At 35.9% G+C, this 24,455-nt stretch overlaps 1 protein-coding gene and 1 pseudogene across 9 annotated transcripts; one reads left to right on the top strand and one right to left on the bottom strand.

Annotated features, from left to right (window-relative positions):
- On the top strand, nt 1–17,270 carry LOC114321502 (Pentatricopeptide repeat (PPR) superfamily protein). 9 transcript variants are annotated; one of them, XR_014350826.1, is made up of 5 exons: nt 1–2,900; nt 3,325–3,474; nt 3,889–4,034; nt 14,158–14,598; nt 16,744–17,270. XR_014350826.1 is itself a non-coding variant. In XM_082906068.1 (2 exons), exon 1 carries the CDS (start codon nt 203–205, stop codon nt 2,873–2,875), a length of 2,673 nt encoding a protein of 890 aa, XP_082762194.1. In that variant the 5' UTR covers nt 1–202; the 3' UTR covers nt 2,876–2,900; nt 3,889–4,328. The 9 variants fall into 9 exon arrangements, 1 of the variants encoding a protein (XP_082762194.1); XR_014350827.1 differs by having other exon boundaries at nt 3,397–3,474; XR_014350823.1 differs by lacking the exon at nt 3,325–3,474 and having other exon boundaries at nt 14,158–14,298; nt 14,392–14,598.
- LOC145789008 (subtilisin-like serine-protease S) overlaps nt 15,733–24,455 on the bottom strand; it is a 24,674-nt pseudogene continuing 15,951 nt past the window's right edge.

Raw genomic sequence — 24,455 nt, forward strand, 5'->3', positions numbered from 1 at the left:
AGCTGGGGAGGAAAGGAAATACATGTCCCTGCTGCTGCAATTAACTAAAACTGATTCATGGGAGAGTTTTTCAATCTTCAGACTCGAAGGAGCTGTTGTTGACCAATCCCTCTATTCCTACACTCTCTTCCTACTTCTCTCCCTTGGATTGCAAATTATTATTATTGTTATTATTGTTTTCCCATTGATTTGAGTTTCAAAGATGTTAACAGTCAGATGCATAACCAAAATCAGGAGGACTCTTCCCACTACCTTCACCATCATCACCTCCGAATCCAACAACAACAACAGCAACCCATTCATCCATTCTGCAGCCACGGCAGCAACAACCACCGTTCACGGCGGCTGCGGCGACCACGAATTGCGTGCCAAGGACGTTGTTATTTCCTTCAAAGACTGGTTCGCCTCTCGAAACAACGCTCTGCTCGACCGGATCTTCGATATCTTAGGCGGCGGAGGAGGACTTGACATTGGCGGTGGCTGCGCTGCTGCTTCAGACGCCGCCTTCCCCTCCCGGAACTCCGCCGATTTGGCTCTTTCCCAACTGGGTCTCCGCTTATCCGAAGCATTTGTTCTTGAGGTCTTGAATTACGGCAAAGATGTTCTCTGTTGCCTCAAGTTCTTCGATTGGGCTGGTCGACAACCTGGGTTTTACCACACTCGCGCCACTTTCCATGCCATTTTCAAGATTCTATCCAGAGCCAAGCTCATGTCTTTGATGCTGGACTTCTTGGAGAACTATATGAAGCAGAGATATGTTCACAAGGTTCGATTTTATGACACTCTTGTAATGGGTTATGCTGTTGCTGGGAAACCTGAGGTTGCACTCCAACTGTTTGGTAGAATGCGCTTTCAGGGTCTTGACTTGGATGGCTTTGCTTACCATGTGCTTTTGAATGCTTTGGTGGAGGAGAATTGTTTTGATGCTGTTGATGTGGTGGCTAACCAGATTGAAATCCGGGGATTCAAGAGCGAGGTTACACATTCTATACTCGTTAAGAATTTTTGCAAGAAAAATCAATTGGGTGAAGCTGAATCGTATCTTCGTGGATTGATGAGTGCTGGTAACGGATTGAGTGGACATTGTGTGAGTGTTTTTGTGGATGCCCTTTGCAAGGGCAATCAGTTTGAGAAGGCGGGTAAGTTGCTCGAGGAGTTTCGCCAGTCGGGTATGGTGGATGTGGAGCATGCTTATGGGGTGTGGATTAGGGACCTTGTTCAAGCAGGGAAGATAGACGGGGCTTTGGAATTCTTGCAGAGTAAAAAATCACTTGAAGGCTATGTACCTGAATTGTTTCGTTATAACATCTTGATTTGCAGGCTTTTAAAAGAAAACCGGCTTGAGGAAGTCTGTGATTTGCTGATAGAGATGAAGGAGCACCGAATTTCACCTGATGAGGTCACCATGAACACTGCACTATGCTTCTTTTGCAAGGCGGGTATGGTGGATGTTGCTCTCGAGTTGTACAAATCGAGGTCTGAGTTCGGGCTCTCCCCAAGTAGCATGGCTTACAACTATCTAATCAATACTCTGTGTGGAGATGGGAGCATTGATGAAGCTTATTGTGTTCTGAAGAATTCAGTTAACCAAGGTTATTTTCCTGGTAGAAAAACCTTTTCGATCCTTGCTGATGCCTTGTGCAGGGAGGGAAAGTTTGATAAGATGAAGGAGCTAGTTGTTGTTGCTCTAGAGCGAAATTTCATGCCAAGTGATTCAACATATGATAAGTTTATATCAGCTCTGTGTAGAGCTAGGAGAGTGGAAGACGGTTATTTGATACATGGGGAGCTCAACAGATTAAATAAAGTTGCTAGTAAAAATACTTACATAAACATGATACATGGTTTCAACAGGTCCAATAGGGGTGATATTGCTGCTAGGCTACTCATAGAAATGCAAGAAAAGGGTCACAATCCTATTCGGAAATTGTTCAGAACAGTGATTCGTTGTTTATGTGATCTGGAAAATTCAGAAAAGCAATTTCTCAAATTGCTGGAGATGCAATTGTCTCATCATGAGCCCACCTGTCAAGTTTACAATTTCTTCATTGATGGAGCTGGACATGCCGGAAAACCGGAGTTGGCTAGAGAAGTATTCGAGATCATGGTGAGAAGTGGTATAGAGCCCAATTTGAGTTCTGACATTCTGATGTTGCAGAGTTATATAAAGAGCGGAAAGATTTCTGATGCTTTAAATTTCTTTCGTGACTTGTCCAAGAGAAGAAAGATTGGGAAAAAATTGTACAACACCATGATTGTTGGTCTTTGCAAAGCCAACAAACCAGACATTGCATTGGAGATCCTGAGAGAAATGAGGGAGAACAAAGTGATACCAAGTCTCGAGTGTTATGAGGAGCTTGTAAAGTTACTGTGCTCAAATAAGAAATATAATATGGTGGTAAATCTTCTTGATGACGTGATGAAAGATGGCCGACATATTTCATCCTTTATGGGTAACGTACTTCTATTGCATTCACTGAAGAGTCAAGATCTTTATCAGGCTTGGGTTCATTCAAGAGATGTGCAAAATGAGACATCATCTCTTCGGATGCTTCACCAGCTAATTGGTGCATTCTCTAGTCGGAGAATGGAGCAAGATGTTAAGGACTTGGAAGAAGTGATTGAACAATGCTTCCCACTTGATATCTACACATACAATATGTTGCTGAGAAAACTAAGCATGAACCAAATGGACCATGCTTGTGAGTTCCTCAATAGGATATGTTGGAAAGGTTATGAGCCCAATAGATGGACTTATGACATCTTAGTGCATGGATTTTTCAAACAAGGTAGGACAACCGAGGCTAAAAGATGGGTGGAAGAGATGTTTCGGAAAGGGTTTGATCCAACTGAACGTACCAAATTATTCATGTAACAGATGGCTATGTATACAAAAATAGGTACAAGATGCTAAACATTTATAGTGCCTGTAGTTTGGGGCCTTCATTACATCCACAATTTGAAAAATTTCAAACTATCATATTTAATTATTTATTGTGTTCTTTTTCATATTTTCCTTCCAAAGGCAACCAAAATTAAAATAATAATGTTTTTTTCCTGGATATTGTTTTCTTTTTCATAGTTTCCTCCAAAAGACTTTGGTTTCTTATTGATATGCATTTGGAGTTTCATGGTGCTGCTATATGATGCTCATTTCCCTGATATGTGAGAAGGATAGATAAATAAGAGCTAGTAACCTACAACCAACAAGTAGAGTTATTAGTATTCTACCTTTTTTTATGCTTGATCCATAGTGTTTTTCCTTGTAATAAAGATTCATATAAGCTGTTCAAAATGGACAAGGAAGAGTTTGAGCTTTTGCAGGAATAATTTTTCCAATGATGGAAAGGAGAGTCAGAATGAAAGTTTTGCATCTTTGTTGATTTACATGTGTAGTTTGATGGAGTTGAGAGGATTTTGAGGAATAGGAAGTTTGGAATCTGATATGAACAAAGGAAAGAGATACCATTTCAGGTTTAATTCATTGTCTCTCAAATATATCTTGCTTAGTTGTTTGGCATTTTTCTTTCAAGTATAATCATACTACTAAATATTTTAAATAGAAGATATAGGACTCAAAGGACAAGCAGTGCATTCTGTAAAGAATATGGATAATGACATAACAATATCTTTTATACAGTGCAGCAGCATCAGATTAAAACTGAGAAGACATAGATATGGGCCTGATTGGTGCAGCTTTTTGTAAACTTAAAGCTGATAATTAGAAAGTAAAAATCAAAAACACCCCTTCCCCAACTTCCAGATAATTAGTTTTTTTCAGCTCATTTTTAGCTATTTTTGCCTAAGCTGTAAGTAGCTCAGATAAGTTGCACCAAACAACCTCATAGAAAATATGTAAAGGGTTTTAACCTGCATATGATCTTGTAGGTTGAAATGATTTATCCTGAAGAAATGGGACCAAATATGATGCATGTTGAAGATTTTTTAGAGAACGGCCTTCCACTGCTTGTTGAAGACATCCAAGAGAGGGTTGAAAATGCTTCTTCAAACATTTGCGAAATTGAGGATTTGAGGTATTCTTTTAGTTCTTTTTAAAGCAAGTCTTGGAAGTTTGATATGTGCTAAAGTATGTTTTGTGACTTGGGCATATCAACTTTTTTATTTTCTTCTAGTTGTATTCTATAACATTAGGAATCTTGATAATGTCTAAAATGGGAGTGTAAAGGTTTCAATCCGGCCATTCTTTATGCAGCAGCTTGAAACTTGATTTTATGCACAACATCTTGTAATCAATTTACAAATTGACAAATTGACATAGTTACCCTTGTGAAGTATTGATGGATATCGTAAAATTATGTTTGATGGCATATGTTGATATTGAATTTCCCTTTTCTTTTTGTTTGCTAGTATGCAGATATCTATATGCCTTAACACGGTCATCTCATTTAAAACATTTTCTATGGCAATTGAAGAAATCTTTGGAAGATGCTGGAAATTTGTGTTAATGCATATAATATGATAGTGGTGTTGGTGGTAGATAGTGGCATGTATAGAATATGATAGTGGTGTTGGTGGTAGATAGTGGCATGTACAAAATATGATAGTGGTGTTGGTGGTAGATAGTGGCATGTATATAATATGATAGTGGTAATATATAATATGTAAGTGGCATATAATGGGTTATAATGATGTTTGTAATATCTCCTATATAAGGAGTGTCATTTGGTCTTGTAAAATAAGAAGTTTTGAATATAACAGAAATATATTCCTTCTTCCTCATATTTTCGGAGTTCTTCTTCCTCATATTTTCTAAGTTGGTATCAGAGCTTATATCCTCCTCCATAGAATTGACCAACCATGTCATAACCATGGAGTTTTCAGCGTCCCAACTGTCGAACAGCGGATCATTAACAGCAGGAGCCTTCTTGTCACCAGTGATGTAACCGATCTTTCCTTGCCCACGGATATACATCCGGACAGATTGTGACCAGCGGAGAAAATTATCACCATTTAGGCGGATGGTGGTGATTTGGACAAAGTGAGAGTTGGACGTTTTCACCGGAATGGCAGCGGCAGGGGTTGAAGTGGTTTCAGATGTGACTTCCAACAAGGCTGCAAATTACCAGCGCAGGTTTGATGATAAGCCACGGGTCTGGTGTGATTTTTGCAACAAGCCTCGCCATATACGCGAAACGTGTTGGAAGATCCATGGCAAACCTGTCAACTGGAAAAGCAGCAAACAAGGAGAGAAGAATCGTGGCTTTCCTACCGCTAATGAAGCCGATTCAGGTCCCTTCAACAAAGAGCAGATTGATCAACTCTTAAAGCTGATAAAATCCAACTCCTCATCCGGTACTCCTAGTGTTTTGTTGGCACAAACAGGTAGAAATCCTAAAGCCTTCTCTTGCCTAAACTTCTCTCCGTGGATCATAGATTCCGGTGCCTCCGATCACATGACTAGTTTTTCCCATTTATTTAGTACCTATTTCCCTTGTTCTGGTCATGACAAAATCAGAATAGCCGATGGTAGTTTTTCACCTATTGCAGGAAAAGGATTTATTAAACTAACTGAGAAAATTAATCTCAATGCTGTTCTTCACGTCCCCAACTTAGCCTGTAACCTTTTGTCTGTCAGTAAACTATCTAAGGATTCTAATTGTCGTGTTACATTTTTTGAATCCCATTGTGAATTTCAGGACCAGAACTCGGGGATGATGATTGGGCGTGCTAGGATGCTTGAAGGTCTTTACTACTTTGATGAAGTACCTGTTAGTAATAAAAAAGCTCAGAGCTTTAATAGTACTAGTTCAATCTCTGTTCGAGAAAAAATAATGCTATGGCACTATAGGCTAGGACATCCTAGTTTTCTTTATCTGAAACATTTATTTCCAGAATTATTTAAAGGGATTGATTGTTCTTCTTTTCATTGTGAAAGTTGCATTTTTGCAAAATTTCATCGCTCTACTTATTTGCCAAAACCTTACCAGACTTCCAAACCTTTTTATTTGATTCATAGTGATGTTTGGGGCCCTTCTAAAATCACTACTCTTTCTGGTAAAAGATGGTTTGTTACATTTATTGATGACCATACCCGCTTATGTTGGATTTATTTGATGAATAAAAAATCTGACGTGAAAAATTTATTCACAAATTTTTACAATATGATTGAAAACCAATTTCAAACCAAAATTGGTATTTTACATTCTGATAATGGAACAGAATATTTCAATGAGCAGTTGGGTGAGTTTTTGAAAAAAAATGGGATTTTTCATCAATCTACATGTCGGGATACCCCTTAACAAAATGGCATTGCAGAACGAAAAAATAAACATCTACTTGAAGTTGCACGTGCTATAATGTTTTACATGCATGTTCCTAAATATTTATGGGGTGAAGCAATTTTAACAGCCTCTTATTTGATAAACAGGATGCCTACAAAGGTGTTAACATACAAAACACCTTTCGATTGTCTCAAAGCTTTTTTTCCTGACACGAGGTTGTTTTCTGATTTACCCGCCAAAGTTTTTGGATGTACTGCCTATGTTCATGTTCCTAGTCAATTTCGTTCAAAACTTGACCCCTGTGCTATAAAATGTGTTTTTTTGGGTTATTCCTCAAACAAAAAGGGGTATAAGTGTTTCGATCCTCAAACCAAGAAATTTCATGTGAGTATGGATGTGTCATTTGTGGAAACAAAATCCTATTTCCCCAACACTTCTCTTCAGGGGGAGACAAGTGGAGTAGAAGACCGTTTTTGGGATATTTCTATCCCGCTCCCCAATGTCATTTATCCTACACAAAAACCACATCTGTCTGATAATGATCACTTAGGAGAACCAAGTTCTATGGTGCCTAGTCAAGAAGATTCTTGTTTAGGGGGAGAAGTACTACAAAATGATCTAAATCCTGAGCTTCAGGTTTATACTAGGAAGCGATTTCATCTGAGGAATAATGACCTGAATGTCCATCCTAATGACCCGAATGTCCACTCGAGTTCTGGCATCGAAATTTTAGGTAATCCTATTCCTTCTATTTCCGACCTTGATGTTCTTATAGCAATTAGGAAAGGTGTCCGAAATTGCATTAAACATCCTATTGCAAATTACCTCTCCTATCAAAGACTGTCTAAAAACCATAGAGCTTTCACATCTAGGATTTCACACTTGTTTGTTCCAAGAAATATACAGGAAGCATTGGATGATCCGAATTGGAAATTAGCAGTCATGGAGGAGATGAATGCTTTAAGGAGAAGTGGTACTTGGGAGATAGTTGATCTACCCAAAGACAAGAAAACAGTTGGGTGTAAATGGGTGTTTACGATAAAATGTAACGCAGATGGAAGCGTTGAGAGATACAAGGCGAGACTGGTGGCTAAAGGCTTCACTCAAACTTATGGGATCGATTATCAGGAGACGTTTGCTCCTGTTGCTAAAATAAATTCCATCAGAGTACTGTTATCTCTTGCAGTAAATTCAGATTGGCCTCTACATCAACTTGACATTAAGAATGCATTTCTCAATGGTGATCTTGAAGAGGAGGTGTTCATGAGCCTACCGCCGGGATTTGAGCAGAGACTTGGAAGCGACAGAGTATGCAGATTGAACAAGTCATTATACGGACTCAAACAATCACCAAGAGCGTGGTTTGAACGCTTTGGGAAGGCAGTTATCAGTTGTGGCTTCTCGCAGAGTCAAGCAGATCACACAATATTTTATAAACATTCAAAAAACAGTAAAATTGCAATTTTGATTGTTTATGTTGATGACATCATTTTAACTGGTAATGATGAAGCAGAGTTAGCAGCCCTCAAAGAGAAACTCGCAAAAGAATTTCACATTAAGGATCTGGGAGCTCTCAAGTATTTCCTCGGAATGGAATTTGCAAGATCCAAGGAAGGTATATTCGTTAATCAGAGAAAATATGTTCTTGATCTCCTTGGAGAAACAGGTATGCTTAGTTGTAAGATGGTGGAGACTCTGATCGAGCCTAACTTGAAGTTACAAGCTGCTAAGGCTGAAGAAGTCAAAGAGAGGGAATAATATCAGCGACTTGTCGGGAAATTGATTTACTTGTCTCATACGCGGCCTGATATTGCCTTTGCAGTCAGCATGGTAAGTCAGTTCATGCACTCACCAGGGGCAGAGCACTTTGAGGCCGTTTATAAGATCTTAAGATATTTGAAAGGAACTCCAGGGAGAGGCTTACTGTTCAAGAAACATGGACATCTTCAAGTTGAAGTATACACAGATGCAGACTGGGCAGGAAGTGTTACAGACAGGAGATCAACATCCGGATACTGCTCCTTTGTAGGTGGGAACCTAGTTACATGGCGGAGTAAAAAACAGAATGTGGTAGCTAGAAGTAGTGCAGAAGCAGAGTTCAGAGCTGTTGCCCATGGAATCTGTGAAGTAATGTGGATTAAAAGAATTCTTGAAGAATTAAAGCTTTCTCACCCGACACCTATGAAGGTCTATTGTGACAACAAAGCAGCTATATCTATAGCTCATAATCCAGTTCTACATGATCGCACAAAACATATAGAAGTGGATAAACATTTCATCAAGGAGAAAATCAATGCTGGCATAATCTGTATGACCTACCTTCCAACAGGTGAACAATTAGCTGATGTGCTAACGAAGGGACTACACAAGAAGCAATTTGATAAGCTGACTAGCAAGCTGGCTATGGAAGATATCTTCAAACCAGCTTGAGGGGGAGTGCTGGAAATTTGTGTTAATGCATATAATATGATAGTGGTGTTGGTGGTAGATAGTGGCATGTATAAAATATGATAGTGGTGTTGGTGGTAGATAGTGGCATGTATAGAATATGATAGTGGTGTTGGTGGTAGATAGTGACATGTATATAATATGATAGTGGTAGATAGTGGTAATATATAATATGTAAGTGGCATATAATGGGTTATAATGATGTTTGTAATATCTCCTATATAAGGAGTGTCATTTGGTCTTGTAAAAAAAGAAGTTTTGAATATAACAGAAATATATTCCTTCTTCCTCATATTTTCGGAGTTCTTCTTCCTCATATTTTCTAAGTGAAGACATGAGTGAGGAAGAGGGCCTTGAAAATAGGAGAAAATCTATTGAAAGAATCAGATGGGTTTACTAAGGTTTTGCATCAGGAGTTTGAGGAAGCTGCTAGGCTTTCACAAGAAAATCTTGAATTACTCAACCGTAATTCATTTTTGACACAAAAAAATGAAAAAAAAGAAAGAAAAAAAAAAGGAAAGAAAAAAAGAAACAGACCAAAAGCCATAAGCACTAGAAAATTGTAAATGTAAAGTACTGTTGGATACAAGTAAACCACAGCCGTCAATAACTACTTTAAATTTTTTAAAATTTCAAGGCCAGTAGTTATAGCTAGGATATCACCATTTCAGGGATCAACCTATTGCTGCCTCAGGGATCAAGAAGTCCAGTAGCAGTGTCTCCTTGAACTCTGCCAATTTGCTCTCTCTAGCACGTTACAAACCCACAATCACAAGCAAGCTTCTAACCTTCAGATCCACAGAAGTCCACTTTGCGCTTCCTAGCAATGATTGTGTAGTGCTCTCCAAGATTCTCGCCCAACCTTACAATCACAACTCTATAGACCTGTCAAACTCTCCAAGTCTTATGAAAGTATCTCCCTAAATCACTCACCATACATAGAAGTCATAAGACCTCTATATATAATCAAAAGGGAAATTTAAACCCATAAGGAATAGAACATTCCACAAACTAGATAAAATTACTCGGGAAACATGTGTTTGAATGAAAAAGAGCACTGTTTGAACGGTGGCATCACTGGAGTCGTGTTCTGTAAACAAAACTTAATTAAAGAAGGCCAAGCGTTTGAACTAACTGTTTATTCATTCAAAAAGGTTTTGGTTTTTTACCTCCCAAAAGATACGAAAGAAAAGATGTTCTCGTTTGAATTGTATCATCGTGCATTCGAATGTGCATGCATCTGTCCTTGAAAAAAAAATTAAAGCCTGAAAAGGCCAAGTACAGAACAAACCCAAGGGTTTTAATTCAAAATGCCACGGATAACTTAGCCTATCATTAAATTATATCAATTATGGTCAATAAATGTACCCCAAACAAAAATATAGATATATAACGAAGGCTGCAAATGAATTGAGCTATTCATAAACAACTCAAGCTCAACTCTTTTAAAGCTTGGCTAGTTTGCTACATGAACGAGCTCGAACCAAATTTTTAGTTTAGTAATCGAGCCGAGCTCGAATAGGTTCGTAAACACAAGAATAAATGAATGAATATTTATTTTAATAATTGATCAACTACATTTTTATTAATTTATCAATTTCTTTGTTTATGTATGGTGCTTGTGCAAATATATATTTGATTAATCAAACCTATTAATAATACAAACATTGTTTTATGTTTTGCTCATGATGTTCTATTTTTTCCCCTTAATATGAATTTTAGTAAGTTTATGTTTTGGGTAAACTATCAAGAGGTCCTAATAATTGGACTTAATTCCCATCAAGTCCTTTTGAAAATAAGTCATAGTAATATCGTTGTTAAAAATAATTTTTTGTGATGATGTTTTGCATGTCGCTAAAAATTGACAATTAGTGACTTTTTTTGTCACGGTTTTTACAAATTGTCGTTAAAACTTATAATTAGTAACGTTTTCCTGTGATGAATTTTTCAAACTGTCACTAAAAGTAAAAAATTAGTGACTTTTTGTGACGATTTTTTTTTAAACTATTGCTAAAATTTATAATTAGTGACATTTTTTGTGACAATTTTTGTGACAATTTTTAAATTGTTGTTGAAAATTAACAATTAGTGATGATTTTTTAATAATGTTGATGAAAAATGTTATTAATTATCATAGGACTTATTGGACAATAAGTCTACTTATTAGGATTTACACGTATTTCTTCCTTATTTTTTCTTGTCAAGCTCAAGCACAAGCTCGGCCCATTCATGTAAGCGAGTTGACTCAAGGCGAGCTCCAGTTTTTCAAGTACTAGACGAGCCCATCTCAAGCTTGAGCCTGATTGTTTTAGCTCGATTTGAGCTCAAACACCTTAAAGCTCGGCTCGTTTGCAGCTCTAGATATAATACCTAACCCATGCATGAGTCTATCATATCTTGAGATGCAGAATCCTTTAAGCAAACCTTCATAGTATGCTGAGTCTGTGTTGCTTCACTTGAGTCTCCATGGAGTAAGAACTAGCATTGCTCAATGGCACAATGTAAGGTATGAAAATACATACTCTTATCTTTGGAGTGAAATTGCTAACATTTTTCCTAGCAGTTGTGGAGTTTTGAAAGCAAAGTTGTGGTCTATGAGGCACCGACACTTCAAAACAAGTGCTGTATCCGTATCAGACACAAGGACACTTTGGGGATACGCGGACACTTTAGGGACACATATGGGACACACCACATGGTGTGTCTCTTTATTTAATTAATTTATTTTCAGGAGACAGATTGGGGGCCCATGAAGCATGGATACGGGTACGAGTATTGGTATTGGTACGATATAGGTACGTCGATACGGTAAAATTAAAAAAAAGTAGGATACGGGTACGACTTTGGTACGTTTGTAAAAAACTATATATTTTTAATTTGGAATAATACAAAAATTGATTAAATGAATTAATTTGTTAAGATCCAACCTACAATTAACATTTAATGCCAAAAATAAAGATATAAACCAAAATTAAATGTTATTATTTTAAATAACTCACAAATTATAACTTAATTTTAAAATCATACTAAATATAAAATTAAAAATAAAAAAAAAATCTAGTGAACGGAATTTTATTTATATAGCTTAAGAAAATATTGTTTCCATTGAGGTATGGTACGGCTCGGGTATATATTAGGTACGTCTTGATACGTTAAAAATTAAGAAGAAAAAATTTGAATACGTGTTTTGTGTACCCGGTATGTATGCAGATGTACTATAGGAAGTACCATATGCCGGTAAGTACCCGATTCGGGTACGACATGTTTGTCAAAGTACCCATGCTTCATAGCTGGGGACACATTAGAGACATGGCAAGTTGTCTTTTTCCCAATTTTATTTAGTATTTTTGATGAATGTTGAATGTTGATTATTTTTTTCTTAGATTTAAATACTTAATAGATCATCTATAAAAAAAGATATAAATTGTAAGTGTTAATTTAAAAGTACTTTTTTTAATAAAAAAAATAGAATTAGAGTTAGTTTTTGTTAATATTGATTTTTTGTGGATGCAATATTAATCCAGATAACAAATAAAAATATATGAAAACATATTTTATTGTCGTGTCCCCGGCTTGTCTGTGCCCCCATTTTTTTGAAATTGTGTAAGTCCCATGTCCGCATTTGTATCTGTATCTACATCCGTATCCGTGTCCGTGCTTCTTAGATTGTGGTTCTAATGGATTTTGATGGGTGAATTCAACTGTTTAATGGCCCTTAAGAGAGCCACATTTTGAGTTTGAGTTTTTGACTTACCACTCCTAGGTATGAACATGGAAGTGGGATATCTTATTAGCAATAAAATTGAGGTCTCCAAATATGTTGAGTTTGGGGAGATGAAGCACCATGGGGCTAAAGGCTAAGGATTTGCATTAACATGAACACCATCCAACCTCATAGCAGCAGAGTGAGAATTTTGTTGGCAGTGCCGGGGAGTGGGAGTAGGGGTGGGGGGAGAGGAGGGGTGGGCCAAGCTGTGTGATCTAGACTTAAATATGAACATTTGGTATTGTGGCGCATATTGAGAAGGAATGTGAGATTAGTGTGGATGATGATGAGGCTACAAGGGGGAGGCACATGCAGTATGGGCCATGGATGCGCTTCATTAATTAGAAGCCTCAAGCTTTCCACGTAAAATGGTTGACTTGAAGGGTGATATCTCTGGTGATAAGAGTGCTGCTGATCATGGTCCTTAGATGGCTGCTGATAATGTGAACACTCTGCATTTTGGACAGATTGGTATGCCTGAAGACCAGCCTTTCCCACCAGCTGAGGGGTGACAGGTAGCTCCAACAAATGAAGACGACTAATTTGGACACAGAACTTCTCCGGAATAGGGGAGGAGGAAGGAGGCGTGGCACCACAAATTACGGGAGGTTACCAGTCCTCATTCTGCTAAATCTTATATTGTGGCTAACATTGGGGAAACTGCTTTTGGGACCTTAGTTTTGAATAGTCAACCTAGCGGGAGCTCTTCTAAGATTGGGGCTAATGTAGATGGAGGTATCCGTTAGAGAAGTGAGTCCAATGGCAGGGTGTCCTAAGGCGTTCTCTTCTCGAGAGGTCAGCGTATGTGGAATGGTGGGGCTTAAGTAAAAGCTAGGGTTGGGAGATGGAAGAAGATAGTTAATGATTTTTAGGGGAAAGGTATGCGGATTGATGAGGTGATGGGTGCTCAGAGGAAGTTGGTTACTGAATATGGGAAGGAACGGATGGGAATTGATGAAGGTCCATTGGAGAAGCAGCCATTTCACATGGAGCAATGTTGTAGAGGGGATGATCTCAATTCAGTGGCATTGGCTGCCCAGCATCCTTCTGAGAGCCATGATCATTGTGTGAAATTGTCAGGGGCTTGGGAACCTTTCAGACAGTTTGGAATCTTCATCTTTTGCTGAAGTCTCAAGATCTGAAGCTGCTTTCCTTTGTGAAACCAACTTCGCAAAGTATTCAACAGAGGGGCTGATGATTTGATTGGGAATTGATAGTGGCTTGTGGGTGGAAAGACTGCGATTGTTTGGTGGTCTGGCTTATTGTGAAAGAATGTTAAGCTTTTGGTGTAGAGGGCATATTGATGCGGTGGTGGAGGACGATGGTGATTCGTGAGAGAGGAACTTGGTGTTTACAGGTTTCTTCGCTAATCCATGTTTGATCGCCCATAGTCCCAAAAGCTTAAGTAGTTAGGAAATGGATACAACAATGCATATCAAGCTTTCCAACACCCTCCATCACATGGCATCCCATTTTGTACATGGTGATGCAAACATTCAAACATGTAGAGAAACAAAATGCAAACAGAAAAACAAATGTAAAAGGAGAGATTTGAACCCGAAGCCCCTCCATGTTGGATCACCCCTAGTCCCAAAAGTTTAAGATATTAGTAAAGGAGCCCAACAATGCATATCAAACTTTCCAACAATCCAGTGGTCTCCAAATGTAAGAATTCCTTAAAATTGCTTCGATGTTTGGCAGCTCACTGTAATTTGCCTTGGCCTTGTGCTGGAGATTTTGAATGAAATTTTGGATAACTGTGAACGACAAGGGAGGGAAGAATGGAGTAGCTAGCAGATGGAACCTTTCAAGAGTGCCTTTTTTTAACTGCAACTGGACCAGGTGTTACTAATGATGAATGGACACACAAATTTTCTGTGTCTGGGGGCACAGCTTCTGGCTGGTATGTCTTCTGATCATCTCCATTGGTATCAGGTGTTGCAAAGGCTCTACAGGTTTGAAACCATATGGCTTAGGTATGGACAATGTCAAGGGCTTGTTGCTGAGGCATCGTGGCTGGAACTTCTGGGAGTCGAGGATTAAAGACAAAATTGTAAGGACTGGCGCTGCTGTCAACGCATGGAATTGGAGGACCCTTGGGCATGTGCAGAAGCAAATTAAGAACAAACTGTATGCTTTATGGTATGTCACAATTCGTGATGCAGTTTATATTTGAATTTGACGAAAACCTATTATGTAGAGCTTTAGATGGTTGTGACACAACACTTGTTCCCTTTGTTAATTTTAATGAAGGAGCCACTATGACCTGCATTTAACCCTGGGTTTAATTGAAGGCAACTAAGATGAGGCTCTAGCCTCTGCAATATTACCAAGAAAGTGTTCTGTAATACTATAACAGGGTCCTTTTGGATAGATGCAGATTTCAAATCAAGGGATTTGAGGTTAAATGGATAGAAAAACAATGGAAGAAGACAAACGATATATATTTTAGTAGGATCCTTGTAGCTAGAAAGAGAATCCTTAGCATGATTTCAAATAACTATTTTATAATTATTTCAAATTCATCATGATAAAGCTATTTAACTCAATCTTGAAATTCATAGGTAATCTATCATATTTAAATTTGAGTTATTGTCCTTGAATGATTAAGGTCAAATATCTTGATTTGAAATCGACATCATCCAAACAGACCCTAAAGTATGTCATCCTGGTCCCTAAAATTTGTAAATATTTTAACATGGTAGTCTTCACATGCATGCCGTTGATAATGTGAGGCTGCCACTTTTTAACCACAAACATGCAATTCACACGCAAAATGATTTTTTCAGCAATTTGGTGGGAAAATCCATTTCCTCGCTACACAATATTGGCCCTGTTTGGTACAGCTTAATTTCAGCTTATTTCAGCTTTCAGCTTAATTTAAGCTATTTTGATGTGTTTGGTTTAGCTTATAGCTTATAGCTTATAGCTTTGTGGAAGTCAGAAAATAGCTTATTCTTTAAGTGGGGCAGGAGATGCTTTCAGAATAAGTTGAAAATCAGCTTAAGCTGAAAGTTATAAGCTATAAGCTGTTTAGGCATAAGCTATAAGCACTTTCCCACCGTTCTACCAAACAGGGCCATTGTTGGTTACATTTTGTAGTCTATACTTTGCTCTAAAAGAACTTCATTGAGCGTCCAAAAGGTGGTTCATCATATGAAAGTCTAGAACAACTACTCGGAAGGTTTGGAAAGTATGCATGATGACAAATTCACTTATAGGGTAAACTACATGATGACACTGAACTTCCATTGTATTATTGACCAATTATGTCTCTCACTTCAGAGGCTCAACAGAAAGCACGTTAATGCCAATTGGACTCTTAACCCGATGGATACAATTACTCCATGTCAAAGCCCCGAACACAAAGCTTCCATTACTGCTCTTGTAAGGTCTCATATCTATCCTAAAACACATCTTCTCCCCCAGTCTTTGAGAACTTGAGCTTGTTCAGTGTTACTGTGACTTTTACACCACTTGGGTAGTCTACTTGTGAATGATAGACTGTCAAAACTTTACCATAATATGTAACTGTACGGTGCACTGCTATACTTCCACTCATGTTGGAGACGCCAATTGAAGGGTAGTTAAAATCGTAGGAGGGTGTTGGTGGATACTTGCAAGAAACTACCTCGCCTGTGAGGTTTACTATTGGTGAAGGGGTTGAACTGCTACTGCAGAGGAAATCAATGATGTCATTGGAATCAAAATCATAAATCAGTCTGGGATCTACTGCTGCAACTGGATTTATGTGTCCAGATCCATAGTCAAAAGGCGTGGTTGGCCTGTAGGTCTCTTTCAATGAGCTTTTCTGTGTTGTCAAAAATTGTAGCTGTTAGTAGAAATTCTTGTTAGAAACAATTAGAAAAAAAAGGTTGTAAATCACACCATTGGTCCCTCTAGTTTGAGCCAAGTTTCATTTTTCACCCCTATTGTTTGACTCATATTTCACTTTGGTCCCTATTGTTTCAATTTCAACAATTTGGTCCCTACACTTTTAACTCTAGTTTCAATTTAGTCATTCTGTCTAAATTTCCGTTAATTTTTTCTACGTGTATATCTTAAGAGACTGACAAGTGTCCTAAAATCGTTAATTTCAACCACCAATGTGAACGGAAGGATCAATTAATACTAGACTTAAAAAGTGTAGACACCAAATTGTTCAATTTGAAACAATAAAGACCAAAATGAAATTTGACTTAAACAATGAGAGTTAAAATGTAATTTACCCTTGATTAAATCTAAAATATTGCTCAAAGAACAATTTACCTGTTGTCATTATTGCAGATTTGATTGCTGCTGGGCTCGATGAAGGGTGAACAGATTTTATGATGGCAGGCACTGCAGAAACGTGCGGACAAGACTTGGAAGTACCAGAGATTATGTTGAAGTCAACAGATTGCTCACCGGTGGATCTAGTTGATACAGGGGACCATGCGGCCGAAATATTCAATCCAGGTGCTGTAATATCAGGCTGCAATAGAAATTTGTAATTGTCAAATAGAACTTTACGCAGTTCAATCTTCAATTTAATGAATTCACCGCCAAAATGAAAAATAGTGAAATTGCTCTTTCTGTTTTTGTGGGTATTGAGGCTGAAGCTTAAAATTTTTGTTGAACCCATTTTTAAGTTTTAGTAAAACATACTTTCATAATGTCGGGATTAATCATATTCGGTCCCATTGAGAACACAGCCAGCAGTGGTGCAGGTTTGGCGAACAAAACTGTAGATGTCGGCTTTATTATAGCAATTGGGTTCCTGTAATAACAGAGTATTTTGAAAATAAATTAGAATAATGTTGTTCTTTTGGATTCGTTTGGAAAGTCAGTTGACTTTTTGGTTATTTTAGTCCGGGAATAAAAAATCTCGTTTGGGAAAAGATTTTTGATTTTTCGACTTTTTTGACCTTTTGTGAGAGAAAGAAGGTAATGATTATAGGTTAAATGTGATGTTTTATTGAGTTAAAAAATTTATTTTATTTTTTGTAACTAAAGTATTCTAAACTCAACTCAACCCATCTTTCTAAACAGATGCTTTGTATAGTTGTGATTGTCAGACCAATTGTTCTATTCAATACTTACTTTTCTGTGGTCATATAAGCTTGAAGTTGTTGTGTCTCTTCTCGACCATTTGCAGTGGCGGGGATTACATACTGAAAGTTGACATGGTTGACAGGTGGATTGATGAGTATCATCCCAACACCGCCGCCTTGTTTTATGAGAACGGCTTTTGCTCTTCGATTATCCTTGAATGACTCAAGTCCAAACCCGATGATATATGATGTATGGATATGGATACGGATACGATATACGAACTAGTACGATATGAATACATTAATATGGTAAATATTTTTAAAAAATAGGGCACGAATATAGGTTGATATGCGTTAAAAGAATATTTATTTTTAATCTAGAGTAATGTAAAAATTAATTAAATAGTTTTATTTGCCAATGTTTAACTTACAATTAACATTTAATGTTAAAAATAAAGGTACAAATTAAAATTAAATATTAATATATTAACTAACTTACAAATCATAGTTTAATTTTAAAATCATGTTAAGCATAAAACAAAAAATAAAAAAGAAGTCTAGTGAAAATAATTTTATCTCTATAGTAGAAGGAAATATTATTTTAATTGATGTACGGTACGACTTGAGTATATATTAGGTACGTCTAGGTACGTCAAAAATTAAGAAGAAAAAATTTAGTTACGTGTTTCGTATACCCCATTTGTATGTAGAAGTACCATACGAATTGATATATATTGGTAAATATCCAATACAGATACAATATATATTTCGAAGTATCCATGCTTCATAGATGATGATCTTCCCCTTGATTAAGGTAGGATATAAGGTATTGTTCTGGCATAAGCTACTGAAGGTGGAATGGTTTTAGAATACAGATATGAGTGTGTTTGGCAATGTTTTTTAATTTCATTATTTAGATTATAACTTAATCAGTTTAATTAAGGGTAAATTACAAATATACTCTGAGGTTTGCTTAAAATACAGATTGCCTCATGTGGTTTGAAAAATTACAAATACTCTCTTATTAAATTTTTTTATTTAACCAAATTAATTAAAAAAATGAAATTCATAATTGTTCTACTATGCAATAATAGAATTATCTAAATTATTAATTAAAACATATTTTTAACATAATTAAAAACCGTTAATTGACTTGATTATTTATTAATAAAAAGGGCGATTTGTTATGAAATTAGAAACATCAGGGGGTAGAATGTAATTTTTAAAATCATAAGGTGCGATTCGAATTTTAATCAAACCTTAAGGAGTGTATTTGTAATTTACATTTTAATTTTTTAGTATAAAACTTGGTTTTTTTTAAGCAATTCAGGAGTGTTTTTCTAGTTTACTTTTTTAGGGTAAATTACATTGACACCCCCTGATATTTTTATTTAATACAGATTCCTCCCTCATATTTGAAAAATTATATTTCCCTCCCTGAAATTTGTAATCTCATTAGAAATTTTCCTTGGATTGCTGATGTTATATCCTAAATTTTTTTAAATGATCATCTTGTCATTTTTCCAACCATTTTTTCTTCCTATCATCGTGACTATATTTTATAATTTTCCATCATTAAATTTTATATGAACATATTCTTATTGAGTGATGATGTGCAAACATAAATTTTATGTAGAATTTTCAAATACAATGATATAGTTTAATGGTGATGTTCACTTTAAAACAAAAAAAAAACCCATAAATATGATTTATATTTATAACAATATTACTATCACAATATTTTTATGGTATGTTTTGTATAAATTTTTATCTAGGGTGGTGTTTGGGAACTTGGTTCCCAGATTTTTTTTAAAGGTTTTGCAAAACCAAAAAAAATAAATCCAAACAAAATATCACATTCAACCCCATAATCATTTCACTTTTTCTCTCACAAACATCACATCCAACTACAAAAAAACCCAATTATCTTCCCAAACACTAAAATTTTTTTATCCAATAATATCCTATAACTAAAAAAACCTACATAAAAACCCACTTCCCAAACACTCACATAATTTTTCATTTTTATTTCCACCATTATATCTAGATTAGATTAATTTAATCCAGATATATTTAAAAAGTATAACATTTGTACAAATTTTTTTTTGAAAAATTCATTGAATACAACAAAGTAAGATAATGTATTGAATTTTTGTATATATATTTATATTTTTTTTGTATTTGTATTTGGTGAATGTAAAAAAAAATACAAACTATTATACTTCCTAAGTATATCTAGATTAGATATATCTAAAAAATAAAAAAATTTACTTCAAATATTAAAAAAATTCAGTAAAAATAAAAAAACACAAAAATAAAAATATTCAATTTTTGTGTGTGAGTAAATAAAAAAATATGATTGCTGTTTCCCTTGAAATGACATGAACAAAACATTTGCATTATTTTATTATTTTAAATATATAAAGACTAAGGGACAAATATATCATTTTAATCTGATAGGAGGGTAAGTGTAATTTTTAAAATGTGAGGGGGGATCTGTATAAAATAGAAATCTCAGGGGGTGTTAGTATAATTTACCCACTTTTTAAACTTTTGGATATTTGACAAAAGCCCTCTCAATATTTTTACAATTGTGGGTATAGCCTTTATAAAAAGAATACTGTTATTAACACCTACTTAATTTCTTTGGACTTCTCAATTTTTACTTTTTATTTTTTATTTTTTTATTACAATTATACCTTAAAGTAAAATTACATTAAAGGACAACATTTAATGGAATACCCATCCACTAAATGAAAATAATTAGAATGACACTCTATAATATTATACATCCACCTCTATCCCTATCTATACATATTTCTTATTAACTTAAACTCCAACCCTATTCTTCTTTATCACCATCCTAAACCCACGTATTCATCTTCAATGAAAAACATTTGAAACTAACTAATCAGTTAATGTTTTATTTGGTAGTTTTAAATGTGTTCGGTGTTCCAAATCAGTTAATGTTGCAAATGATTTTCTTACAGACTACGAGTCTCTACATTTGTGATTGTTTTCACCATTTGCTAACATTTATAGAGTAATGGAGGACAATGACAACAACTCTGATGAGGTTGGTGCTGCATTGGTAAGTGTCACAACGCAAACTCGCCCCTATAGGTTTAGCGTTGTAACCGGCTAATAAACTGGGATTACCAAAGGCCTGCTTAATAGTAAACAAAAGTAGGGGCTGGCGGAAGCCAATAATAAAAGAAAAAACGTTCAATGAGCTGTGGGACTTACATGGAACAAAACAACTTTATTTACTATGTACAAATATTTACATAATACATCTCATACGTAAGTACCAAAACATTTACATAACTTAGGGAATTAATTCTCATTAACAAAATTAAACAAAACAAAAGATCTTAAACCAAAACTTCATAACATTTGATCACAATGCAAAAGGATGAATTGAGAACCACCCAAAAGCCTTGACACATGATGGTTTGGAACCCTGCAGTGAGGCACAGTAGTTGGCTTGACAAAACAAGGCTCAGGTCGACACTGCTAAAGTTCGGTTCGGTTCTTGATCACCTACATTTATATATTACAATAATGAGTTAGAGCTCAGTGAATAACAATTATGTAAAGGAATTTATGAATGATGTCCTCGTAATAATTTCAAACAGTCAGTTTCAGTAGTAAATCAATTAACAGGGCAGTATCTCATATATTTCAGAGTCATAATGAAATCATGGCAGTCATACGTGGTATATCCAATAGCAGAACAGTATAGTAGGTATAGCGATTTTGATTTGGACCCGAACCATTTGATGTTTTGGATCTGAGTTTCATTGCCTTGTATAGCCATTTATGTCTTATTTCCCTTATACTTCTTCGAGTTTGGTGTTTAGGTTGTGTTGGTTGCGTTTGGAACTGATTAGTACCTTGTTTTTTAAAAACCTTCTTGCCCAGAATTTTGCTTCTACGCTTGAGCGTTACTTTTTACGCTCGAGCAGTCTTTGCAATCTTTCAGTACTTTTGTAGGTCTGCAAAACTATTGGGAGTTGGTATTCTTCGCTCGAGCAGTCTTGGCTCGAGCGACCTTTATTGCGCTTGAGCGTTGGTCTTCTGTCTATAAAACTACTGGGAGTTTGTATTTCACACTCGAGCGACAACTTCTTGCGCTCGAGTGGTCACATCTTTTGTGTCTTACGCTTGAGCGTCACTTCTTGTGCCCAAGCGGACTGTCCGTAAAAGCCACTTTTTACATTACTTTCACTCTCTCTCTAAACTTTCTAAAAACGTTAGATTTAGACACTCTCTCTCTAAAACTCACATTTTCTCTTCTAAAACACCTAGATCCATTGATTTCTCTACCTTATTTCCTTTGAGAAGAAGGTAGAGCTCACTTAGAGCTTCATTTTCATTCGAACAAAGTTGGGTTTCGGCGGTGTTGAAGTGTCTTCACTCTCTCTCTCGTCTTATACGCTTGAGGTAGGGATTCTTCACACTCTTGTATAAGTTTTACCTTAGTTATTTTCTATTTCAAAGGATTATAGTATTTTGGGTTTTTTTTGGTAAAACCTGGGTTTGAAATCAAAATGATAAAGAGGGGTTTTCAAATAGTCTCGTGGAAAAGCTTGTGGGTATGAAATTGGGATTGATATATGTTGAAATGAGGTATTTCTTACATTGAAATTGATTTTCAAATAAAAAGAGATTTTTGCCAAAAAATGTGAATATTTGAGATTGTAAAGAGAAAATGGAATTGATATGGAAATTGTGAAATTGAAATGATGATAATGATGAGGGTGGAGTTGGATATGTATTATCACTCCCATTTTGAGATTGTGAAAAAATGTATCTTTAATGACATTTATTTATCTGTTTAGAGATATCTGTTTTGGGCTATCGGTGGAGGATAGCTACGAGTCTTGTAGAAATTGCATGAGAATTAGGTGAACTAAAACTAATTTTTCATCCATGTGCATTGAACATTGTTGCTGATTTACTACATTGAAAATGTATATGATATTGAGAGAAAAGGGTGAATGTTGGAAAGAGGTGTGTATCACCAAATCAAGTTGGCATGTGTGTCTAGGGTGAAAGTCCCAAAAAACGCGCCTATACATGGGTGTCGGTTCCCGTGGACGAAATATCTGTAAAATGGCAATAGTAGCGCTTGTATGGGATACGTTTACATGTGTGCCATTTGACGGTTTCCCGTAGACGAAATATCTGTGAAAGGTTGTACTGATTTGAGATTTCCCCCTTGTTTTCTATTGTAAAGGGCATGATTTTGAGAATTGTAATGTAAAATGAGCATGACATTGTTTTTGGAAAGAAATGTAAAACGTTTTGATCTGGGTATTGCATATGCATAAAACCTTATGGCTTTATTAAGATTTATACCTTGTGTTGTATTGTTTCTACTGGGCTTTGGCTTACCTTATGTGGGAAAAATCATTTTCAGGTATTGGTAATATGCCTCCACCAAGGACTTAGCTTGGGAATGTTGTGGAGTTGAAGGCTTAGTGTTGTTAATTTGTATTTAATTTTGTGCAAGCCTAGGGCTTTATCTGTATTGAGCTTAAGACTCACTTTGGATGTACCCAAGCATTGATTTGGAAAGATGTAAGCCTTTAAGGCATATGATTATCTGTTTAGCTTTCATTTCTTTTCACTATCTTATAACACATGCTCTAGATTCAGGATGTACTATTTATGAATGTATATCGCACGTGTCATCTTTTGTACATCAAACTCTAATTAATGAAAGCTTATCAATTTAATTATTTTGCTATTTATTAGTTGTTATGAGATGAGAATATTGTAATTATTTCAAGGCGTTACAGTAGGTTTTAAAGAGCAAACAGTCATTTGGTGGCCATCGATATAGTAAACAGTAGTTCCAAAAATTGGAACTAACTGAGATCTCTGTAACAGTGATAGTAAACAGTAGCAATAACAGATGCTATGGATGCCACGAATACATTTCATGAAATAGGACAATTATTCACTTAGTAAACAATATCATTTCAGAAACAGAACTTAATAATATTATTCAGAAAATAATTATAACTTGAACATAGTTTTACAACATTGTTACTCACAGTTGGCTCCTTGAAACACGTGGTTAGGACATGACATTTGACTTACACAGACACATGCAAGTACAACAGTTCAAAATACATTCCATCCATTTAGTCGATTCGTAACCTATCTGTTATTTATTCCCTAACTCGATGCTATTCGTTCTTCTATTTCTTTTGTATTCATGAAATGCATATGCATATAAAAACACTTGAAAACCATGCAAACGGAGGCTCAAAAGTTAGAAAAATAGAAGGAAAACAAAACCGAGCTTGCATTGTTGACCGTACGTGCGGTGGCCTTGGCCGCACTAGCGGCGGTTAAACAGAATGCAATTTTGAGTAGAGAAGGGCTGGTCGCTCGTGCGGTCTGGGTTAAAATGCAGTCCAAATTTTTGCTGAAAATGAAACTTTCCTTTGCAAAAACCAACTCTAATTTTATGATAATCAAGGCTCAAAACTCTCAAAAACATCATCAATTTCATAACTCTAACATAAAACAAAATCATAACTTAAAACAAAACTCATTTTACCATACACAAGATCAAAAGCTTGAATTTGAGAAGAAAATCAAGAATCATGCATGTGGTGAGTTCCAAGTTCAAAATCCATGGAGATTTCCTCCTCAAATCTCAAAATTCATGCAACAAGCTAGTGATTGAATAATAAGAATGCCTTGTGTGTCAACATCAACAACAACTTACACTACTCTACCTCTTAATCTATGATTTTATGGTTAATACAACTTTAATTCATTAGATTAAAGGAGAATTCTTACCTTAAATGGTTGATTTGGTGAAGTGTCGCTCAAATTCCTTTTCTTCTTCTTCTTCTTAAGCTTTAGGGTTATTTATTTCTCTTTTAGTCTCTTGAACTCTCTCTCAATTTTTCTACAAATCCCACAGTCTCTCTCTCTCTCTCT

Source organism: Camellia sinensis, chromosome 14 (genome assembly GCF_055761805.1).
Source record: "Camellia sinensis isolate YWXY chromosome 14, ASM5576180v1, whole genome shotgun sequence".
In the NCBI taxonomy this organism is placed as follows: Eukaryota; Viridiplantae; Streptophyta; class Magnoliopsida; order Ericales; family Theaceae; genus Camellia; species Camellia sinensis.